This window comes from Eubalaena glacialis, chromosome 10 (assembly GCF_028564815.1).
Source record: "Eubalaena glacialis isolate mEubGla1 chromosome 10, mEubGla1.1.hap2.+ XY, whole genome shotgun sequence".
NCBI lineage: Eukaryota > Metazoa > Chordata > Mammalia > Artiodactyla > Balaenidae > Eubalaena > Eubalaena glacialis.
Genome location: NC_083725.1, coordinates 8,339,495 through 8,357,552, shown reverse-complemented (window position 1 = coordinate 8,357,552; position 18,058 = coordinate 8,339,495). Strand labels below are relative to the sequence as shown.

At 44.1% G+C, this 18,058-nt stretch overlaps 2 protein-coding genes across 5 annotated transcripts; one reads left to right on the top strand and one right to left on the bottom strand.

The window, feature by feature from the left end:
* Positions 1 to 696: 696 nt before the first annotated feature.
* LOC133099160 (acrosomal protein SP-10-like) lies at positions 697 to 6,439 on the bottom strand. 4 transcript variants are annotated; one of them, XM_061202643.1, is made up of 6 exons: positions 6,388 to 6,439; positions 4,023 to 4,211; positions 3,745 to 3,917; positions 3,633 to 3,714; positions 1,593 to 1,712; positions 697 to 821 (listed from the first exon to the last, which is right to left on the bottom strand). In XM_061202643.1, the coding sequence occupies exons 1-6, from the start codon at positions 6,437 to 6,439 to the stop codon at positions 697 to 699; spliced, it is 741 nt and encodes a 246-aa protein (XP_061058626.1). The 4 variants fall into 4 exon arrangements, with proteins under 4 accessions (XP_061058626.1, XP_061058625.1, XP_061058627.1 ...); XM_061202642.1 differs by having other exon boundaries at positions 3,591 to 3,917; XM_061202644.1 differs by having other exon boundaries at positions 3,591 to 3,857; positions 4,143 to 4,211.
* Positions 6,440 to 15,744: 9,305 nt separating this feature from the next.
* LOC133099113 (protein PIP-1-like) lies at positions 15,745 to 17,461 on the top strand. Its single transcript, XM_061202578.1, has 3 exons — positions 15,745 to 15,811; positions 16,517 to 16,630; positions 17,337 to 17,461. The coding sequence occupies exons 1-3, from the start codon at positions 15,745 to 15,747 to the stop codon at positions 17,459 to 17,461; spliced, it is 306 nt and encodes a 101-aa protein (XP_061058561.1).
* Positions 17,462 to 18,058: the final 597 nt, after the last annotated feature.

The window sequence follows — 18,058 nt, the reverse complement described above, 5'->3', positions numbered from 1 at the left end:
ATAAAAAGGAATGAAATTGGGTCATTTGTTGAGATGTGAATGGATCTAGAGACTGTCATACAGAGTGAGTAAGTCAGAAAGAGAAGAACAAATATCATATATTAACGCATATATGTGGAACTTAGAAAAATGGTACAGATGCACTGGTTTGCAGGGCAGAAATTGAGACACAGATGTAGAGAACAAACATATGGACACCAAAGGGGGAAAGAGGCAGGGGGGGTGGTGGTGGTGGGATGAATTGGGCGATTGGGATTGACATGTATACACTGATGTGTATAAAATGGATGACTAATAAGAACCTGCTGTATAAAAAAATAAATAAAATAAAATTCAAAAAAAAAATGGATCTCCTTTACTGTGTGGAGCAGAAGGAAGCTCAGGGTGACCCTGCCCCTGGTTGATGGGAAAAGACTCTGTCTGGAGTCTATATTCTTTAATCATGTGGAATTTATTGAAAAAGAAAAGAATGTTGAGAGATGGGGTAAGGGGATAGGGAAGTTGGAGGCCAGAGAAGAAAGTGTAACAGGGCATGGATAGGAGAGGAAAGACATTTGAGCTTCCTGTCTGACACTCAGGCAGAGGAAGATGTGATTAGTTGTTGACTGGGGAAGAAACTAAATATAAATTGAGTCCAGTAGGGTGATGGAGGATTTTTGCTGCCTGAGTCAGAGCAGGAAGCAAGGGCACAGGCTTCTAGACCTTGTTGCAGAAAGGTTGATTCCGACAGCATATAATTTGCATCCTGGTTCCATGTGAGAAGAGGTTCATGGATGGGCACATGTTTTCACAGCCCTGCACGATGAATTGAAGTTTTCCACCTGAAAGAAGTAGAGACAGACTGTAATGAGCAGAAAGCTTCCTCCTCCAATCTTAGCTTTCATCCATGGTTCCTAGTGTCCCTATGTAGGCACGACCAAGTCCTCCAACTTGTATATTCTTTCTTTCCTCCCTTCCATCTGCTTCTTCTGGGCCCTTACCCCGATCAGTTGCCCACTCTCTCTAGTGAAGGACCAGACAAACCACAAGGGAAGTCAGGCAGTCAAGGGAAATTCATGGGATGGAAGTAACCAAGATCCCTTCCTTATTTTGGGGATGAGGACTGAGTGTAAGGGTAGAGAGGTGTAGGAAGACACACATACATGTCTGCCAACCTGTGAACACAGACTGGTGGACAACTGTTTATTACTTAACTCATTTATTCAATATTTACTAAATGCCTACCATGGGCTGGACATTGTGCTAAGTGCTAGGAATATATAGCCATGAACAAGATAGACACATTCCTGAGCTTACAGTCAATGTCTCATTGGCTCAAGGGGCAACCCACACATTTCTTTAATAGGAAGAGACAGCCAATCTCCCTGCCTCTTTTTAAGACATCGTAAGCCTGCTGGGAAGGGCCTCTCCATCAATAGCTGGAATTCTGCTCTTGATTCTTGAAAGGATAAGGTTCTCCTGAATCTCCAAGTTTCTGGGGAATCACAGCTTGTTCCCTCCTCAGGCCCCTGCCACCCTATCTCCTCCCCATCAGTACTCAAGCTGGTTGATGTGTTCTCTGGCAAAGACTGGCTCATGAAGTCCCCACATACCTTCAAAGATCTTCTTTAACATGCACTGCTGGGAATTCTGGGTGGAGCAGACTCCCTCTCCTCGAAGACATTTTCCTTGGTCATTCATATAAGAGCATGTGTGGCAATTTAATACTGGGCCTGAAAATTTAAGATCAGCCTGATGAAATAACCTTAGGATCCAGGTTGTGTAGCCTTGAGTCACACATCTGGAGAGGGATGATGGGCAACAAGTAGGTGGATACAACACATTTCATTTCCTGGTTCTTGTTGGGGATGTGAGGGCTCTGTGCCTGAAAGACCATATTTTCTCTTCTGTGCCAGAGGAAATGCCTTCATTCTTATTGCCTCATCTATGATTTTCATTGTTGATGAATCCCACATTTATCTCTCTAGTACTGACTTTTATTCTAATTCATCACCCAGTGGCTTCCCGGACATTTATCACTAGATGCCTTTCTGCCGCGTCTAACTTAATAGGAGCAATAGAACTCCTCATGTGACTGGCTCCCTTTCCTACTCCCCATCATACTCTCACTTATCCACAAGGTACAGACACTTGCAGTGAAATCTGACTGATTAATAAGCTGTGTTAGAATGCTGTAATGTTGCAAACATTACATCAATTCTCTATTCTCAAAGTGACCTTCAATCAGGTCAGTTTGTCACAAAGCGCAGTCTCTTTGAAGTGATTCCATATTGCCTCTCTACCTCCACTGCCAATTCCCTAATTAAGGAAGCATAAAGTGGAAAGAATATGGGCTTTGGAGTCAAACTTAAGTTTGAATCCAAGATTTGCTACTTTCTAGCCGGATGATGTAACTTCTCTCGTCTGAAAATTTGGAATACTGCTACTTATGTAATGGGGTGAGATATAAAGTGTCTATGTCTGGTAATAACTTGAGACATTAAACCTTGGATCCTGCTTTCCTTCCTTGAAGAACCCCTTTTGAGTAAGAGCCAAAGAATTGCAGTTGTCCTGGGAACTTATTTCTGGATCTAACAGACGAAAGTATCAGCATGCTTTACTTTCCATTGATGAAAGAAATGTTCACATATTGAGTGAGGTATGGAGAAGTCATTCTGGCTTATACATTAGTTAACTTGAATTTTATGCTAACTAAAACAGCCTCTTTATGGCCTATTGAACAACTGCTTTAATTATTAAAGAAAAGGTCACATTAACCAGAAGTAAAAAATGTCCATGTTAAAAATAAAGATTAAATATCCCTCTTCATGGGATGCCAGTTCCAGTACTCCACTGATGATAAAACTCCCTTCCCAGGTGCCAAGGCCATACTGTACATACTGTACATGTATGTGCTGGTCTTTTTTTTTTTTTTTTAAACCTTGAAGAAATGTATCCCTGACTTGTTTAATGTTCTTTGTTCTGACAAGATATAGAACTGTGCTGAAAACTCTGCTCCTCCAGAGCAGTTTCTCAGAGTAATCTGGGAAGCTGGCTTCCAGGCTATAGTCCTCACTTTGGCTCAAATAAAGCTCTTTTCTATTATTATTATTGATTGTTTATTATTTCCATTGACACCGTGTTCAAACATAAAAACCAAGAGCTACCAGCTCCACTGCTAGACATCTCTTTAGAGGGTTTGCAAAGCATTTTAACATAGTTTGTTAAGAGGCAGATTTAGCATGAAGCTCACCAAAGTTGTCTTCCATGAGTCCCTTCCAGGGGAGCTGTGGGCATCTGTATTCACAATTTCTTACATAGAGTGAAGTTGGAGGGACTGCTGGCACTTTTATATTTGTTTTGTTTTTCTTAAAGAGGGCCCTCTGAACGGTTTAACCTCCAAAGGGCCCCACAAAACCTGGATCTTGCCACCTGGGATTATTGTAAAGAAATGTAAGGAGATGTAAAATGTAAACAGCTCTCTTTGGGAGAGCTGTTTGTGAAGTGTATGAACTATTCTTTCTTCTAAACTCCTTAAAATTGGTTTTCTGTATGTGTTACCTACTTCCCACCTGAAGTCAAGGATGGGCACCCATCCAAATGTGGCTCACCTGAAATTGTGCTTGAAGGCGGGATGCCTGAAGGCTGTTCACCTGATGGCTGTTCGCCTGGTGATTTTTCACCTGAGACTTGTTCAGCTGAGACCTGTTCACCTGCAGGCTGTTCACCTGAAGGCTTCTCACTTGCAACCTCTTCACTTGCAACCTGTTCACCTGCAGGCTGTTCACCTGTAGGCTGTTCACCAGAAGGCTTTTCACCCGAAGGCTGTTCACCAGAAGGTTGTTCACTGGAAGCGTGCTCATCTGGAGCATGCTCACCTGCAGCGTGCTCACTTGATGCGTGTTCAACTGCAGCGTGCTCACTTGAAGCTTGTTCGACTGCAGCGTGCTCACTTGAAGCTTGTTCGACTGCAGCGTGCTCACTTGAAGCTTGTTCGACTGCAGCGTGCTCACTTGAAGCATGTTTGACTGCATCGTGCTCACCTGAAGCGTGTTCAACCGCAGTGTGCTCACTTGAACCATGCTCACTCAAAGTGCTCTCGCCTGAAGAAGTCTCATATAAAGCCTCACCATCTGAAGGGTTTGCAAGTGAAAAGTAGTCACCTGAATGTTGCTGAACTGAAGCTTGATGATCCATAGAGCCAGGAAGCTCAACAGGTTGACCTGATGCTCCTGGGATGGAGAAATAACAGAAGAGAGATGGTAAAGGTGAGAGAGGATAAAGAGTTCTTTCCTATGGAGCAAGGCTAATGTTGTGGGGTTCCTAGGTTTCTGGGGGCCTAGGTCAAGCACCTGAAGATACTGCAGATGTTGGATGCAGTAAACCAATTACCTGGGAGACCATGAAGGACAGGGTTGTTAAGGAAACACAGAGACCACCTCTGTGATTGAAAGGAAGAATTTTAAGATCCACAATATTTGTGTGGATCTGTGTACCCTGAGTGGGCACATGGGGGCCCCCTCACCCAGCACCAAAAGCACCTGTGCCTCCCTGACAGAGCCAACATCAGGAAATCAATGTCCCATCATTCATGTAATCAGAAGTCTACCACTAGCCTCCCTCCAGTTCCCCTGTGGGTGAAAGGTAAGAATGGAGTTACAAGAGGGAGAGAAAGCAAATTGTTTCAGTAGCTGAGTAATTCTAGCTGAAACTGAGGGTGGAAGATTTTAAACTTTGGACAAGATAACTTTTAAACTAGAGATGACAAATATCTAATGAACCCACAAAAATTACCAGAAGGGATTAAGACACCTTTACTTGGCAAGTTCATGTTCTTTCACACACTCAACCCCAATCCATGTGAGTTGGGGACCCAAAGCCAAGTTGCTGTTAATTATTAAGATAAAAACAATCTTTTCTTCTATATCCCTGAATTGAGATTCCTTGTGATGTACCATTTACACCTACTTTACGGAGTTGTCATGAGTATTCAATAAGATAAATTGTGAAGTGCCTAGTCCGTTGCTCAAGTGCTCAGCTAATTTTAGTTTTCCCTCCTCCTGACCTTGCATTTGGAATTACAAAACTCTTAGCTGGTCATTCTGTTCTGACCACTCTCTTCTACATTTAATCCAGCTTATTAGTGGCTGTCAGACAAATATCCTTAAGTACAACTTTCATTTTATTAAGTGTAGCACCAAGCAGACAATTTGATTATTACTTTTTTTAAAAATTATTACTCTTTGACTGAGTAACTGATTTAGACTGAGTAACCTAGAGAAGGGTGGTGAGTAGACTATAATGACTAAGTTATTAATCCTAACCAAAAGCTGAATTACAGGATCTTTGAGGCCTAAGTCCCCAAAATACTCTAGCTCTGTAAGAATCCTGCAAATATATATATATATATATTTGTGTGTGTGTGTGTGTGTGTGTCTGTATGTATGTATTCTGAGTGATTTGAAGACCTTACAATCAATAACTTTCAAAAGGCTAGCATTAGAATACGTTGATAAAGGAAAGGTAAGATTTACTAAGGCTTTAAGGAATTTTTAATTTTTAAAAGTTGTTACAGAAATATCATCTGCTTGACTGATCCTTCAAAAGTTAACAGAAGTTTTAATAAAGAAATTTCTGATATGGAAGGGAGGCTTGAAAAAGCACACTAATTTCTTCATCATGCTTATAGTTTATGACTCACTGCCCCACCAAGTGGCTAGCACATACTACCATCTGGTAGCTATGTAGCTACGTTTCTGAGGCAACTTTTGAAAGTCTAAGAAAGCAAAAGACAAAATCTCTGAGAACTGACGTTACAGAAAACACTTTGTCATTTAACAGACAGCTCAGAGCTCATAGCCTCTCACTTCTCCTGTAGGAGGAAGGAGGGAACAGAGCCCACCCTGAATGGGGGTCCTGAAAGAGGAAATACAGACCACTGGATGGATAGACCAATGAAAGAGGGGCTTGTAAGGTCTCTGGCCCAGAGCCATGCTGTGGTCTCGGATGACTTTCCAGGCATACCACACTCCCATCTCCTCATGTCTCTCCTTCTACATTAACTACACAAGGATCCCCTACACTCAGTTCATGGGGGCAAACCTTCACTGGACCTCTGCAGAACCCCTAGACCAATCTTCTCATTTCACAGAGCATCAGATAACAATGTCAAGTGGCTGAAAGTATTAGGAACGAGACTGTGCTAAGCTAGTCTCTGATGGTGAAGCCATAACTAGGAGGAACCCACCACAGGTTCAGTAGCTCTCAGAGTTGAACTTGTTCAGCTACTCCTAATTCTGAGTTAGATTGGTTTGGGTAACTAAGATACTGGCCTTCCTTCTTCAAGGGCTGAAATGCCTTAAAGGTGCCTCTTACATGTCCACCCAGAGCCAAGACAAGAGGACTTACCTCTGGCAGATCCAAGCAGATACAGACTCACTAGTAGAAGAAACTTCTTCATCTGGATTTTGGGAGAGAGGGCACCCTGGTGTGGGGTGCCCAAGAGCCTGAAAAAAACTGTGAGCAGAAGCTCCCAGTGCTGAGCCACAGTCTGGGATTCTAGAACCTCAGAAACAATCCATGATTCATCACAATGGGTTGTGCTCTGAGGTTCTCACTGTCGCCCGATCAGGCAGGTTGGACCTCTGGCAACCCATGGCAAATTGTACTGTGAAGGCTCATGCACCGTGGTATATTGGGGCTCTCTGCCCTACCTTAAAAACTCATATTACCAAAATAACATATACTTTATGTAATAAATTTTAAAATCTATCTACTCTCTTTTTAAAGTGTTCTTAACAGTGAGGTGTGATTAGCTGGTTATTTTTTGTTTGACTCTCTAAATCAGCCTTTTTTCCTTTTGGTCCTGGACCCCAGAAGGATGTTCTCTCTTGAGTTGATCACCTGAGTGCTGGTTGGGGTTGGCTTTAGATTGTGTTTAGCCAATGGAAGATTGGAGGAGAGAACACACACACACACACACACACACACACACACACACACACATACACACAGATTGAGATTGAAGTATTTATTCCTCCTATTACCTTCCTGCCACAGTTCTGACACTGGCTGGGTCTTGATGTGACAGTTTTTGAAGGGTGTCCTCTCTTCCATGGCTTCAGCTCTCCACCAGGCTATGGTTACATGTTTTCCTTCCCCTGCTCCCTCAGGCCTAGGAATGATGATGATTTCTTGCAGTTGCTAAATCTGGATGCCCCAACTTTATTTTTTTGTTTCCTTAACCCTGCTCACTTCTGTTAATAGTATTTTCATAATGGCCTATATCAATCATGGTTTTGGCAGGAAACAGATGGCAAACTCAAATGGGTAACAGGAGAATTTACGTGATATGGGCATTGAAAAGGGTATATATTTGAAAGCTGCGCCTTGAGCTGTAACTGCTGAGAAGATGGATGCAGTGAAGCATCCACTTGGTATTAAGCTAGAACTTTTGGGGGATTGGGTGGCAGAGCTACCATAGCCCCCATCTCCTCCCTCTTCCCTGCCCACCTCTCTTGGACCACTTTGTTACATGTACCACTGAATGCTGGATCTAGAATAGATGTATTTGTCACTCTTGTAATTATTTAATGCTTGTCTCCCCCATTAGACTTTTTCTTAATACATGTAGCAGGCAAGTGTGATGAGTTTCTTTTTTTTTTTTAATATTTATTTATTTTATGTATTTATTTTCCTTATTTTTTTTGGCTGCATCGGGTCTTAGTTGCAGCACACAGGATCTTTGTTGAGGCATGCGGGTTCTTTTCATTACAGCCCACCGTCTGCTTGGGTTTCTCTCTAGTTGCGGTGTGCAGGCTTCTCTCTAGTTGTGGCGTACGGGCTCCAGGGCATGTGGGCTCTGTAGTTTGTGGCACATGGGCTCTCTCATTGAGGCGTGCGAGCTCAGTAATTGTGGCGCGCGGGCTTAGTTGCCCCGCAGCATGTGGGATCTTAATTCCCCAACCAGGGATCGAACCCGCGTCCCCTGCATTGGAAGGTGGGTTCTTTACCACTGGACCACCAGGGAAGTCTCTTCCCCATTAGACTTTAAGCTCCTTGAAAATGGTGTTCCAGTCTGTCTTGATCACTGTTGTATCCTCACTACCTAACAGCATGCTTGACACATAACAGGTGCATTTTTCCTGCATGAAGGAATAAATGAATTATCTTTTCTGGACCTCGCTCTACTTCATGCAGGAAGATGTATAGACAGCCCCTAGAGTGGGCTGGCTGAAGATTCTGGGTCAGTGGGAGAAAGCAGGACCTCAGGGATCAGAAGTTGCAGAGGCCTACCCTACTTGGCTTGAGTTGGAGGACAAAACTAGGATTTCCAGGTCTGTGGCTCAACTCCTCTGGAGGAGAGAAAGGCATGACACAGAATGCTGTCAATAGTTCCTTTTTTTGATGTGGAGTGAGTTAGGAGAAAGAGCTGAGATCACATTCAGTCAGACTTTTGTTGATAGAAGCAGTGGAAATTAGTGGAAAGGAAGAGGTGCTATCTATACCACCTACCAGTTTAAAGTTTGCCAGCAGTTCTCTTTGTAATTATCAGAACTTTCTGGGACATCCCTGCCTCACGCCTCCCCGGGAGTGACAGTAGTAACAGATAAGACCTTAAAGCCTGAATGTTCTCTCCTTAAACCTCATCCTCCAACTTCTTCCTCCCTCTTCTTAAGGTTGGCTTTACAGGACTATACCTCAACGCCACCCAGGCTGGCTTTTACTGGGCTCTACTTTGGGAATCTTCTCCCTGTGTCCAGTAGTCTGGCACTTCAAAGTCCAACCTGTGAGTATCTGAGCTCATCATAGAGGAAGCCATGTGGTGATGGAGAATTCACTATGGAATTTGAACAGTTCTGGAGCTAAGACATCCAGAGGTATTCCAGTTCCTGCCTAGATGAGTTAATGCTCCAATTTCTAATGCCCCAAATGAACCAAAGAACTAGCCAACTCAGCCCCTGTAATGTTTGTGACCTGGTTAAAAAAGATGAACTTAGTCAGAGTCTTCTCCTAGAAATATGCAGTTGGAACACAGAAAGACAGAGAAAATTAGCTATGGGCAGCTGAATTGAAAGGTCATTTAGACTCATGTGCTGAGACCACTATTTGGGGCCAAATGGGGGATAAGAAGGCTGAGAAGTCCGGGAGAAAGTAGCAGAGAGAAAAGAGTACAGTGGAGATGAGAGATACCAGGCCTCATTCGGTTTACCTTAAACGATGGGGAATTAGATATACATGTCAGAATACACACCACCCAGACTGGGCCTCATGGAGACCTGAACACAGTCTGTGACCTGAAATAGTTCTGAATACACAGCTGTTCTAGTAATAGTTATCTGGTAGACCTTCTTTTCTTCTAATCTTCCTGCCTACGTTCTTACTGCTCTTGCTCTAAACTGACTTTCCTCTACTCTCTATGCTGTGACTTTCACTTACTTATAACTCCTACTGATTCATAACATTTTTCTTTTTTGAAGTATAGTTGATTTACAATGTTGTGTTAATTTGTGGTGTACAGCTAAGTGATTCAGTTATACACATGTACACACATATATATTCTTTTTCATGTTCTTTTCCATTAGGTTTATTACAAGCTATTGAATATAGTTCCCTGTGCTATACAGTAGGACCTTGTTCTTTATTTTATATATAGTAGTTTGTACCTGTTAATCCAAAACTCCTAATTTATCCCTCCATCCCCCCACCCCATTTCCCCTTTGGTTACCATTAAGTTTGTTTTCTATGTCTATGAGTCTGTTTCTGTTTTGTAAATAAGTTCATTTGTATCATATTTTAGATTCCACATATAAGGGATATCATGTAATATTTGTCTTTCTCTGTCTGACTTATTTCATTTAGTATGATATTCTCTAGGTCCATCCATGTTGCCGCAAATTGAAATATTTCATTATTTTTATGACTGAGCAGTAGTCCATTTATATATATATATATATATATATATATATATATATATATATATACGTATATATATATGTAAAACATCTTTATTCGTTTATCTGTCAATGGACATTTAGGTTGTTTCCATGTCTTGGCTATTGTGAATACTGCTGCTATGAGCATTGGGGTGCATGTGTCTCTTTTGGATTAGAGTTTTCTCTGGATATATGCCCAGGAGTGGGATTGCTGGATCATATGGTAACTCTATTTTTAGTTTTTTAAGGAACCTCCATACTGTTCTCCATAGTGGCTGCACCAATTTTCATTCCCACCAACAGTGTAGGAGTGTTCCCTTTTCTCCACACTCTCTCCATTTATTATTTTTAGACTTTTTAATGATGGCTATTCTGACCGGTGTGAGGTGATACCTCATTGTAGTTTTGATTTGCATTTCTCTAATAATTAGCGATGTTGAGCATCTTTTCATGTATCTATTGGCCATCTGTATGATTTATAACTTTTGCTCACTCAGAGTTTCTGAATGTTCATTACTTCTGCTTACTCATGACTTCTGTTTATTCACGGCTTATGCTTACCCCTGACTTCCCTGACATGTGCCTTTGTCTATTCTTTGGTCCTAATAGGCATTCTTGACTCTGACATTCAGTTTTCAAGAGAGAAAATCTCAATGGCTTAACCTCTCATTCTCATCCCTTTTGCACAAAATTCTAATGCCAGGCTACCACACAGGTCTTTCATGCAATTCACAGTGGCCAGGATGGAGGTCTATGTGATACCTAGCATGGTGATCTATGTTAAGAAACCTAGAAAGGGGTCAGAGCTGTGGTAACCATTCTGAAGTTTCCTGAAAGTCAGAGGGGGCACAGTAAAATGGAAGGCATGTTGCTTCACCTGTGCACTGCTACTGCCAGGGGAAGGCATCAAAACCTTGCACAATCTGTCCCCACATGTACTTTCTCTGTCTTGTCTTTCTGCTCCTCCCCTTCCCTTTCTCTACCTTCATCCCAAGCTCCATCACAGGCCACATCCATACACAACTTCTAATTATTCTCTGAATATGCAATGCCCTCTGCATTTTCATGGTTCCCCTCCCCCCTTCCTGAAACCGTACTTCTCCATCTAGTCTTCCTGATAAGCATTAATTCTTAACTCTTCACACACTCCCTGGGAAGTCTTAATCCATGTCAATCACCACCTACCAACTGAAGACTCCCCAAATCCACCAATCTGGCCCATAGCCTTCTCTCTTTTCAGTTTAGACCCATATATCCAACTACCAGCTGGACATTTCTATCTGGATATCCCAGAACATTTGAAACTCAACATTTGTGATACTGAATTCATCATCTGTACTCCAGCTCTGTTCCTGGGACTTTTAGCTTGGTACGGGCATACCTTGTTTTACTGTGCTTTACTTTATTGTGCTTCTCAGATACTGCATTTTTTACAAATTGAAGGTTTGTGGCAACCCTGCATCAAGCAAGTCTATTGGTGCCATTTTTCCAACAACGTCTGCTCACTTCATGCCTCTATGTCACATTTCGGCAATTCTTGTCTTATTTCAAACTTTTGCATTATTATTAACTTTGTTATGGTAATCTGTGATCAGCGATTTTTGTTACTCTTGCAAAAAATTACGACTCACTGAAGGCTCAGATGATGGTTAGCATTTTTTTAATCAAAGTATTTTTTTTTAATTAATTAATTATTTATTTATTTAGGCTGTGTTGGGTCTTCGTTTCTGTGCAAGGGCTTTCTCTAGTTGCGGCAAGCGGGGGCCACTCTTCACCGCGGTGCGGGGGCCTCTCACTATCGCGGCCTCTCCTGTTGCGGAGCACAGGCTCCAGACGCGCAGGCTCAGTAGTTGTGGCTCACGGGCCCAGTTGCTCCACGGCATGTGGGATCTTCCCAGACCAGGGCTCGAACCCGTGTCCCCTGCATTGGCAGGCAGATTCTCAACCACTGTGCCACCAGGGAAGCCCTAATCAAAGTATTTTAAAATTAAGAAATGTACATTATTTTTTAGACATTATGCTATTGCATGCCAGCTAGACTATAGTATAGTATAAACATAACTTTTTTATGCACTGGGAAAGCAAAAAAATGCATGTGACTCACTTTATTGCAATGTTTGCTTTATTATGGTAATCCAGAACCCAACCTCCAAGGTATGCCTGGGCGAGTCACATGATAAAAGTTATGTTTATACAGCAGAAACTAACACAACCTTGTAAATCAGCTATACGCCAATAAAAATTACTTTTAAAAAAAGCCTTCTCAATTAAAAAGAAGTGATGTTTACACTATACTGTGGTCTATTAAGCATGCAATAGCATTATGTCTAGAAAATGTACACACCTTAATTTAAACATACTTTATTGACAAAAAACGCCAACCATCATCTGAGCCTTCAGTGAGTCATAATCTTCTTGCTGGTGGAGGCTTTGAAATACTGTGAGAATTAGCAAAATGTGACACAAAAACATGAAGTGAGAACATGCTGTTGGAAAAAGTGGCACTGATAGACTTGCTCAACGCAGGGTTGCCGCCAACCTTCAATTTGTAAAAAGCAAAATATCTGCGAAGCGCAATAAAGGGTGGGAGTGTGGCACAATAAAACGAGGTGTGCCTGTAACTGACTTCCCCCTTGCCCTCACCTCCACATTATGTCAGTTTCACCTCAAACTAGTTTATCAGCTCCTCTTTATTCCCACCAGCATAACCCAAGTTCAGGCTCTCATCTCCTTTCCCCTAGACCACTGAAACAGCTTCCTCTCGGCCTCTGTTGCCCTCATCAGAACTTTCTTTTTTTCTGTTGCCAAAACTGACTTCTAAAACTAAAATCCTGAGTAGTAAAGTTCTGCAGAAACTCCAAATAAGGGTCTCTCAGATCAGAGCTTCTCTAGCTTCAGCTGCCATAGCCTTACATCCCCACAGGAGCTCAGCCTGCAAACAGATGGTTAGACACTTCTGCACCATCCTTTCGAGAAAACACCTTCTCCATCGTCAGGTTGCGTGAACCCAAAAGGAGCAGCTGTTCAAAGGTGGGGAAAGCTTCTGTTTGGCTGGCCATATAATATTTGTCCCTCCTGTAACAAATCAAGTCAGGGATGGGAGGAAGGATATTATCACTGGGAATTGTGTGAGTAAAAGGATACAGCAATTTCTACCTTTCACTTGACCGGCTTTTCATAATTGTGACTCAACCAGTGGTGTGCTGAGAGCTGGCTTCAACTGGCTTATGAGAGCTGATTGTTAGAGTTTCAGGAATTTTACAAATTGGTGGTTGAACACAGGTATTAATAAAAATTAACATATAAACTGACAAATTATATTAGAAACAAAGATAAATACTCAAAACCTCATCACTCATTTATTTTACTACATTTTACTATTAATCTGCACTGTTAAGGTTATATAGTTCTGTTATATCTGTGTGTTAGAAATACTGTATAATGGTGTGCACATCTCTTAACTTAATTCAGTGACGTCAGGATGGTAGCTTGAAATTGCCATTGACACCATGTAAATCTACAAATTCTACAAATCAGGACTCTCCCCACCCTCCTTCACCCCACAAGCCAGTTGTTAAACATTTACCAGCACACCAGTGGACTAAACCCGTGTACTTATAACCTAGGAAAGTTGACGATCGACTTCTCTTCAGAACACTGAAATCTTGCAAACTTATTTAGCATAGGAACTCATCTATGACAGGGCAACTGCTAAAAGCTTTTAAAACTAACAGCCTGGAATTCTGCTGTGACTGAAGCCAGATGGGGAATGATAATTGAAACTAACGGTGGAGACCAACGTATACAGTCTTCTGTGTTTCTTTTGTAAGAAACAGAGAAGTGTTTCTTAATCTTAAAAAAAAAAAATGCATACCATTTTTGGGTAAACATATAAAATCTTACTCTACCCTAAGGAGGCCCCCTTTAAACTTCCTTGATGGTGGCTGAGAAAGGGGTTAACTGCTTCCTGATACCTCTATGGGCTAAGATGATTTTGTCAAGCTTTGTACAGTTTGTACTAAGAAAGCAATTATGTTTTACTTTCTTTTATAAAGTGTATTATAGTAACTGTATTCATATATTTATTAAATGACATGTCCTCCCACCCTAAGGTTCAGACATTGTCTGTCCCCACCCCTAACTCATGCACCATACATCATGTTGAGTCCCTCAGTACTCCTCAGGCTAAAATGGGTCTCCTCTATCTTTCCCACAGCAGGAAAGACTGTGAACAGGAGCTGGGGTAGCCCCTGGCCTCGGTGAGGGGCTTGGACAGCTGGACTCTCTGGAAGGAGAGTCAGGGAGAAGCTTCAGGGAGTGGAGAGAAGAGAACCCCCGGGGACTGCGCTAGGCATCAGGGCCCACCCTCCTCCCCTTAGAATCCCAGAGCATTCTAGGACTAGGGCTAACTTGGAGTCCCAGAAAAAAACCACTAAGTAAAAACCTTATTCTTAGCAGATTACAAAAAATTATTTCTGAGGAAACACATCCATTCTTGTTCATGATGTGGAGCTGGTGCTAGGGACCTTCTGAGTCTAAAGGAGCCATATCTGGCAGCAGGAATCCAGTCCTCAGACACTAATTTGGTGGCTCTTGGGACCCAGAAGACTTGCCAGGTTTCCCTGGCAAAGTCCCAGGGTCAATGGAGTCTGCAGATCCGGGTTTCAATCTGCCAGTTATCCTCTTTGTCACCTGGGACTAACCGCTTCCTTTTAGTTTTCTCATCGATAAAATGGAGATATTAATAACTACCATATAGGCTGTTGTGTGAGAATCAAATCGAATAACATTGTTCAAATATTTAGCACTGTGTCTGGTACATAGCAAGCTCTCAGTCAATCATGCTGTTTTGGGCTGAAGCAGGTGACACAACCTCCTCAGACTTCAGAGCTGGGCTGGGGAATAATTATACCCCTATGGAATAAGCCCTCCGTTTTAGTGGGTTTCCTGTTCTTAAGCTGGGATTGAAGGTTAAAGCCAAGGGGGGGCGGTATATGTTCATTCTTGAAGTCCGATGTTTGTTTGGGTAAGGGGGGGACCCAGGATCTGGGGTGGGCCTAGGGCTGCAAGGGAGCCTGAAGCCAAAGGTACAAAACTTTTCCCTACAGATCAGTGTTTTTAAATTACATTCCTCAAGCAGTGTAAACAAACAAAAATCTCTAGTCTGTAATGCAGCCTGCCTGAAAGATAAACCCAAATCTGCTATTTTGTGTTTAGTGCTTTACTGAGCAACAGTCTAGGCAAGTATCCACTTCTTCTAATTTTTTTTTTTTTTTGTCATTTTATTTCATTTTTTGGCCGCGCTGCGCGTCATGCAGGATCTTAGTTCCCCGACCAGGGATCAAACCTGTGTCCCCTGCAGTGGAAGCGCGGACCGCCAGGGAAGTCCCCTAATTTCTCTGAAATCAAAAGATTTCAGTATCTGGACTTAAACCGTATTCAAGGAAATAGTCCCCGAAGTACGGAAGATCACGGTGTGAGCCCCACCCCTCCAGGGTTATTAGGTCACCTGGATCTCATAAATCCTTTGGCCGAGTAAGGCAGACATGATTCTCCCATTTAAAAGCTAGTTAAAATGGGAGCAAAAGAAGCCTTGAAAGAACGTGGCTCCCTCAGCAGGGCAGGTGGCGGTGAGCAGAGCCTGTGCAGCAGGAACGCGGGGCTCCCATCGGGCCCTTGGCTCACGCCGCATCCTCATCCTGGGGAAGCCCAGCCCCTCGCCTCGGCTCCCATTGGCTGCCGTGCCTGCCGGGGTTATAAAGCCAGATCCTCAAGGTCCGGGCGCCTGCAGCTGCCCTACCTCCTGCTGCTGCCTTGTCCTCGGTCGGAGATGGGGACGCGCCTCCTGCTGCTGCTGCTGCTGCTAGGGCTCTCCTTGCTGCTGGGCTTCCTGCAAGGTGAGCCCCTGCCGGGCATCTGGGAGGACCGTGGGGACTGGGTCTGGGTGAGGCAGACGCACAGGGGCTGTGGATTGAGGGGCATGGGGCAGTGGGGAGAAAGGCACAAGGACCTAACCCGAGCCTTGGAGGTGACCACAGCCTCACCCCACCCCTCTTTTTCCTCCTCCACCCTCTCTCCTTTGCGTCTTCCACTTTGGGTCCCACTCTGCTCCTCTTCCCTTTCTTCTTCCTCCTCCCTCCCCCATTTTACTTCAGCCTCTACCTCCCTCCCACCTCAGTTCTAATCCCTGATACTCCCCCATGCCTCAACCTTTCTTATTGAGAGCCCTACATTTGAATTGAAAGGGGACAAAGAAGGTTCTTTGTGGGTGGTGCATGTGGGCTGTTCCCAGAAGGAGGAGTGATCACGAGCCCTAGAAGCGGGGTCAGTGAAGGACTTGACCTCACTCCTCCAGCAGCACAGCCCATCCCTGGGAGGACAGGGAGGGCCCTCTGCGCTCCGGTACAGACCCTGTGCCTAGAGGCGCACACGCCTCCTCCCAGGTGTAAGCCAAGCGCGGAGAAACGACCTGCTTTCAGCACATTCGTCGGGCGCTGGGAGCCGGTCAGTGTCCAGGCGCACCTGGGTCACAGGTGTGCTCCCTCCTGAGCAGCCGGGACGCTGGGCCGGAAGGGCCTTATTATTCCTCTTTGACTTTCCAGCTCTAGAATGTTTCCAGTGTCACCGAGTCAACGCCAGCGGGGTTTGCGAGAGCGGGGAAAGCTTCTGCCAGACTCAAGGCAGCCAGCAGTGCTTCCTGAGGAAGGTCTACGAAGGTAGGTGGGGCCTGAGAAGTCTCCTGGGTGACCTTTAGCCTGATCTTGAGGGAGCTGGCTCTCTCAGGAGCCCTGGGGGCAAAAGCAGAGAGTGTGGGAGAGTTTGTTCGTTTGTTTTCCTAAAAAGTTGGAAAAGAGTCCTCTGGATCTGGTGCTGGACTGCCACGGGCCCTTGACTGTACCAGTAGACCTATCAGGAGAAAAAGTGCTTGCTGAGGGCTCCCTGGATCCTTGGGTAGTCCCCGTACATACTCAGGGAGGACAGGAATTGGACTCTAAATATTCCCCTGGAGCTTGCGTGGGGTAGCACTTTTGGCAACGGGAGGCCTTGGTGCCAACAGGATGAGAGGTTGGGAGAGGATGGCCCACTGGGGGTGCATGTCAATCACATGGCTCTGATGTCCTTTCCTACCTGGCTGCCTGACTCCTCAGGACAATGCGCTCTTTCTCCTCATTAGTTGAGGCGCTCATTCTTTTTTTTTTTTTTTTTTTGGCCGCGCTGCGACATGTGGGAACTTAATTTCCCGACCAGGGATCGAACCCGTGTCCCCTGCATTGGGAGTGTGGAGTCTTAACCACTGGACCGCCAGGGAGGTCCCGAAGGACTCATTCTTTCAACAAAGATTTATTGTTTACCTCTTATGTGGCAAACACTTGAACTTGGAGGCCACAAACCAGAGAGCCTCTTGTCTTTCTTCCTCTCCAGGTGACAGGTTCCTGTATGGATACCAGGGCTGTGGGGACCTGTGTCTCCCCATGTCTTTCTTCAGACAAAATGCTCGAGTGGATTTTGTGTGCTGCAGTGACTCATCTTTCTGTAACAAGCTTTAGAGACTTGGCCCTTCTTTGCCCTGTTCCATTGTTCATTCAGCCCTTTCCTAGACTCCGGCTGCCTCAAAAGACTGGGCCATCTTTCCCCAGCACTGTCCCAGCCCTGACACCTACTCAGCTACAGGTGTTGATGTTTCAACACCTTAACCCACCAGATAGATGCCTTCTCCTTCCCACCACCCTTGGTGCTCTTTCTTTCTCAGATTCCTATCTCCTTCCCTTTGTCTCGGCTTTCTCTTCCCTCCCCCCACACCCCCATCATTGGCTGGTATATAGCAAGCTCTGCCTTCCTGTCTTCAACAAGTATTTCCTGATTGCTAAACTCTCTAATTAGGTGCTGATGATACAACAGTGAATAAGGTAGACCTGACCCCTGCTCTCCATATGTCTTCAGTTTAGTGGTTCCTTTACTGCCAGTCTGACCAGGGTCACGAGAGCTGCAGCATCTTGCCCCCCTCTTATTCATGGAACTTAGGGTTGGGACGGATTCCTTCACCACCACCCTCATTTTACACAGACACACACACACACACACACACACACACGTGAGTGCTCTTTCTCAGTCTTTCCCCCTTTCCACTGTTTAGCTTTTTTCCT

Excerpts from the sequence above, each read along its gene's own strand:
- LOC133099160 (XM_061202642.1), bottom strand. The coding sequence starts at position 6,439 with ATGAAGAAGTTTCTTCTACTAGTGAGTCTGTATCTGCTTGGATCTGCC. Across the intron at positions 3,918-4,022 it reads TGCGGTTGAACACGCTTCAG|TCGAACAAGCTTCAAGTGAG; the intron begins GTGAGCACGATG and ends AGCACGCTGCAG. Across the intron at positions 822-1,592 it reads GTTAAAGAAGATCTTTGAAG|GTGGAAAACTTCAATTCATC; the intron begins GTATGTGGGGAC and ends TACTTCTTTCAG.
- LOC133099113 (XM_061202578.1), top strand. The coding sequence starts at position 15,745 with ATGGGGACGCGCCTCCTGCTGCTGCTGCTGCTGCTAGGGCTCTCCTTG. Across the intron at positions 15,812-16,516 it reads GCTGCTGGGCTTCCTGCAAG|CTCTAGAATGTTTCCAGTGT; the intron begins GTGAGCCCCTGC and ends TTGACTTTCCAG. Across the intron at positions 16,631-17,336 it reads CCTGAGGAAGGTCTACGAAG|GTGACAGGTTCCTGTATGGA; the intron begins GTAGGTGGGGCC and ends CTTCCTCTCCAG.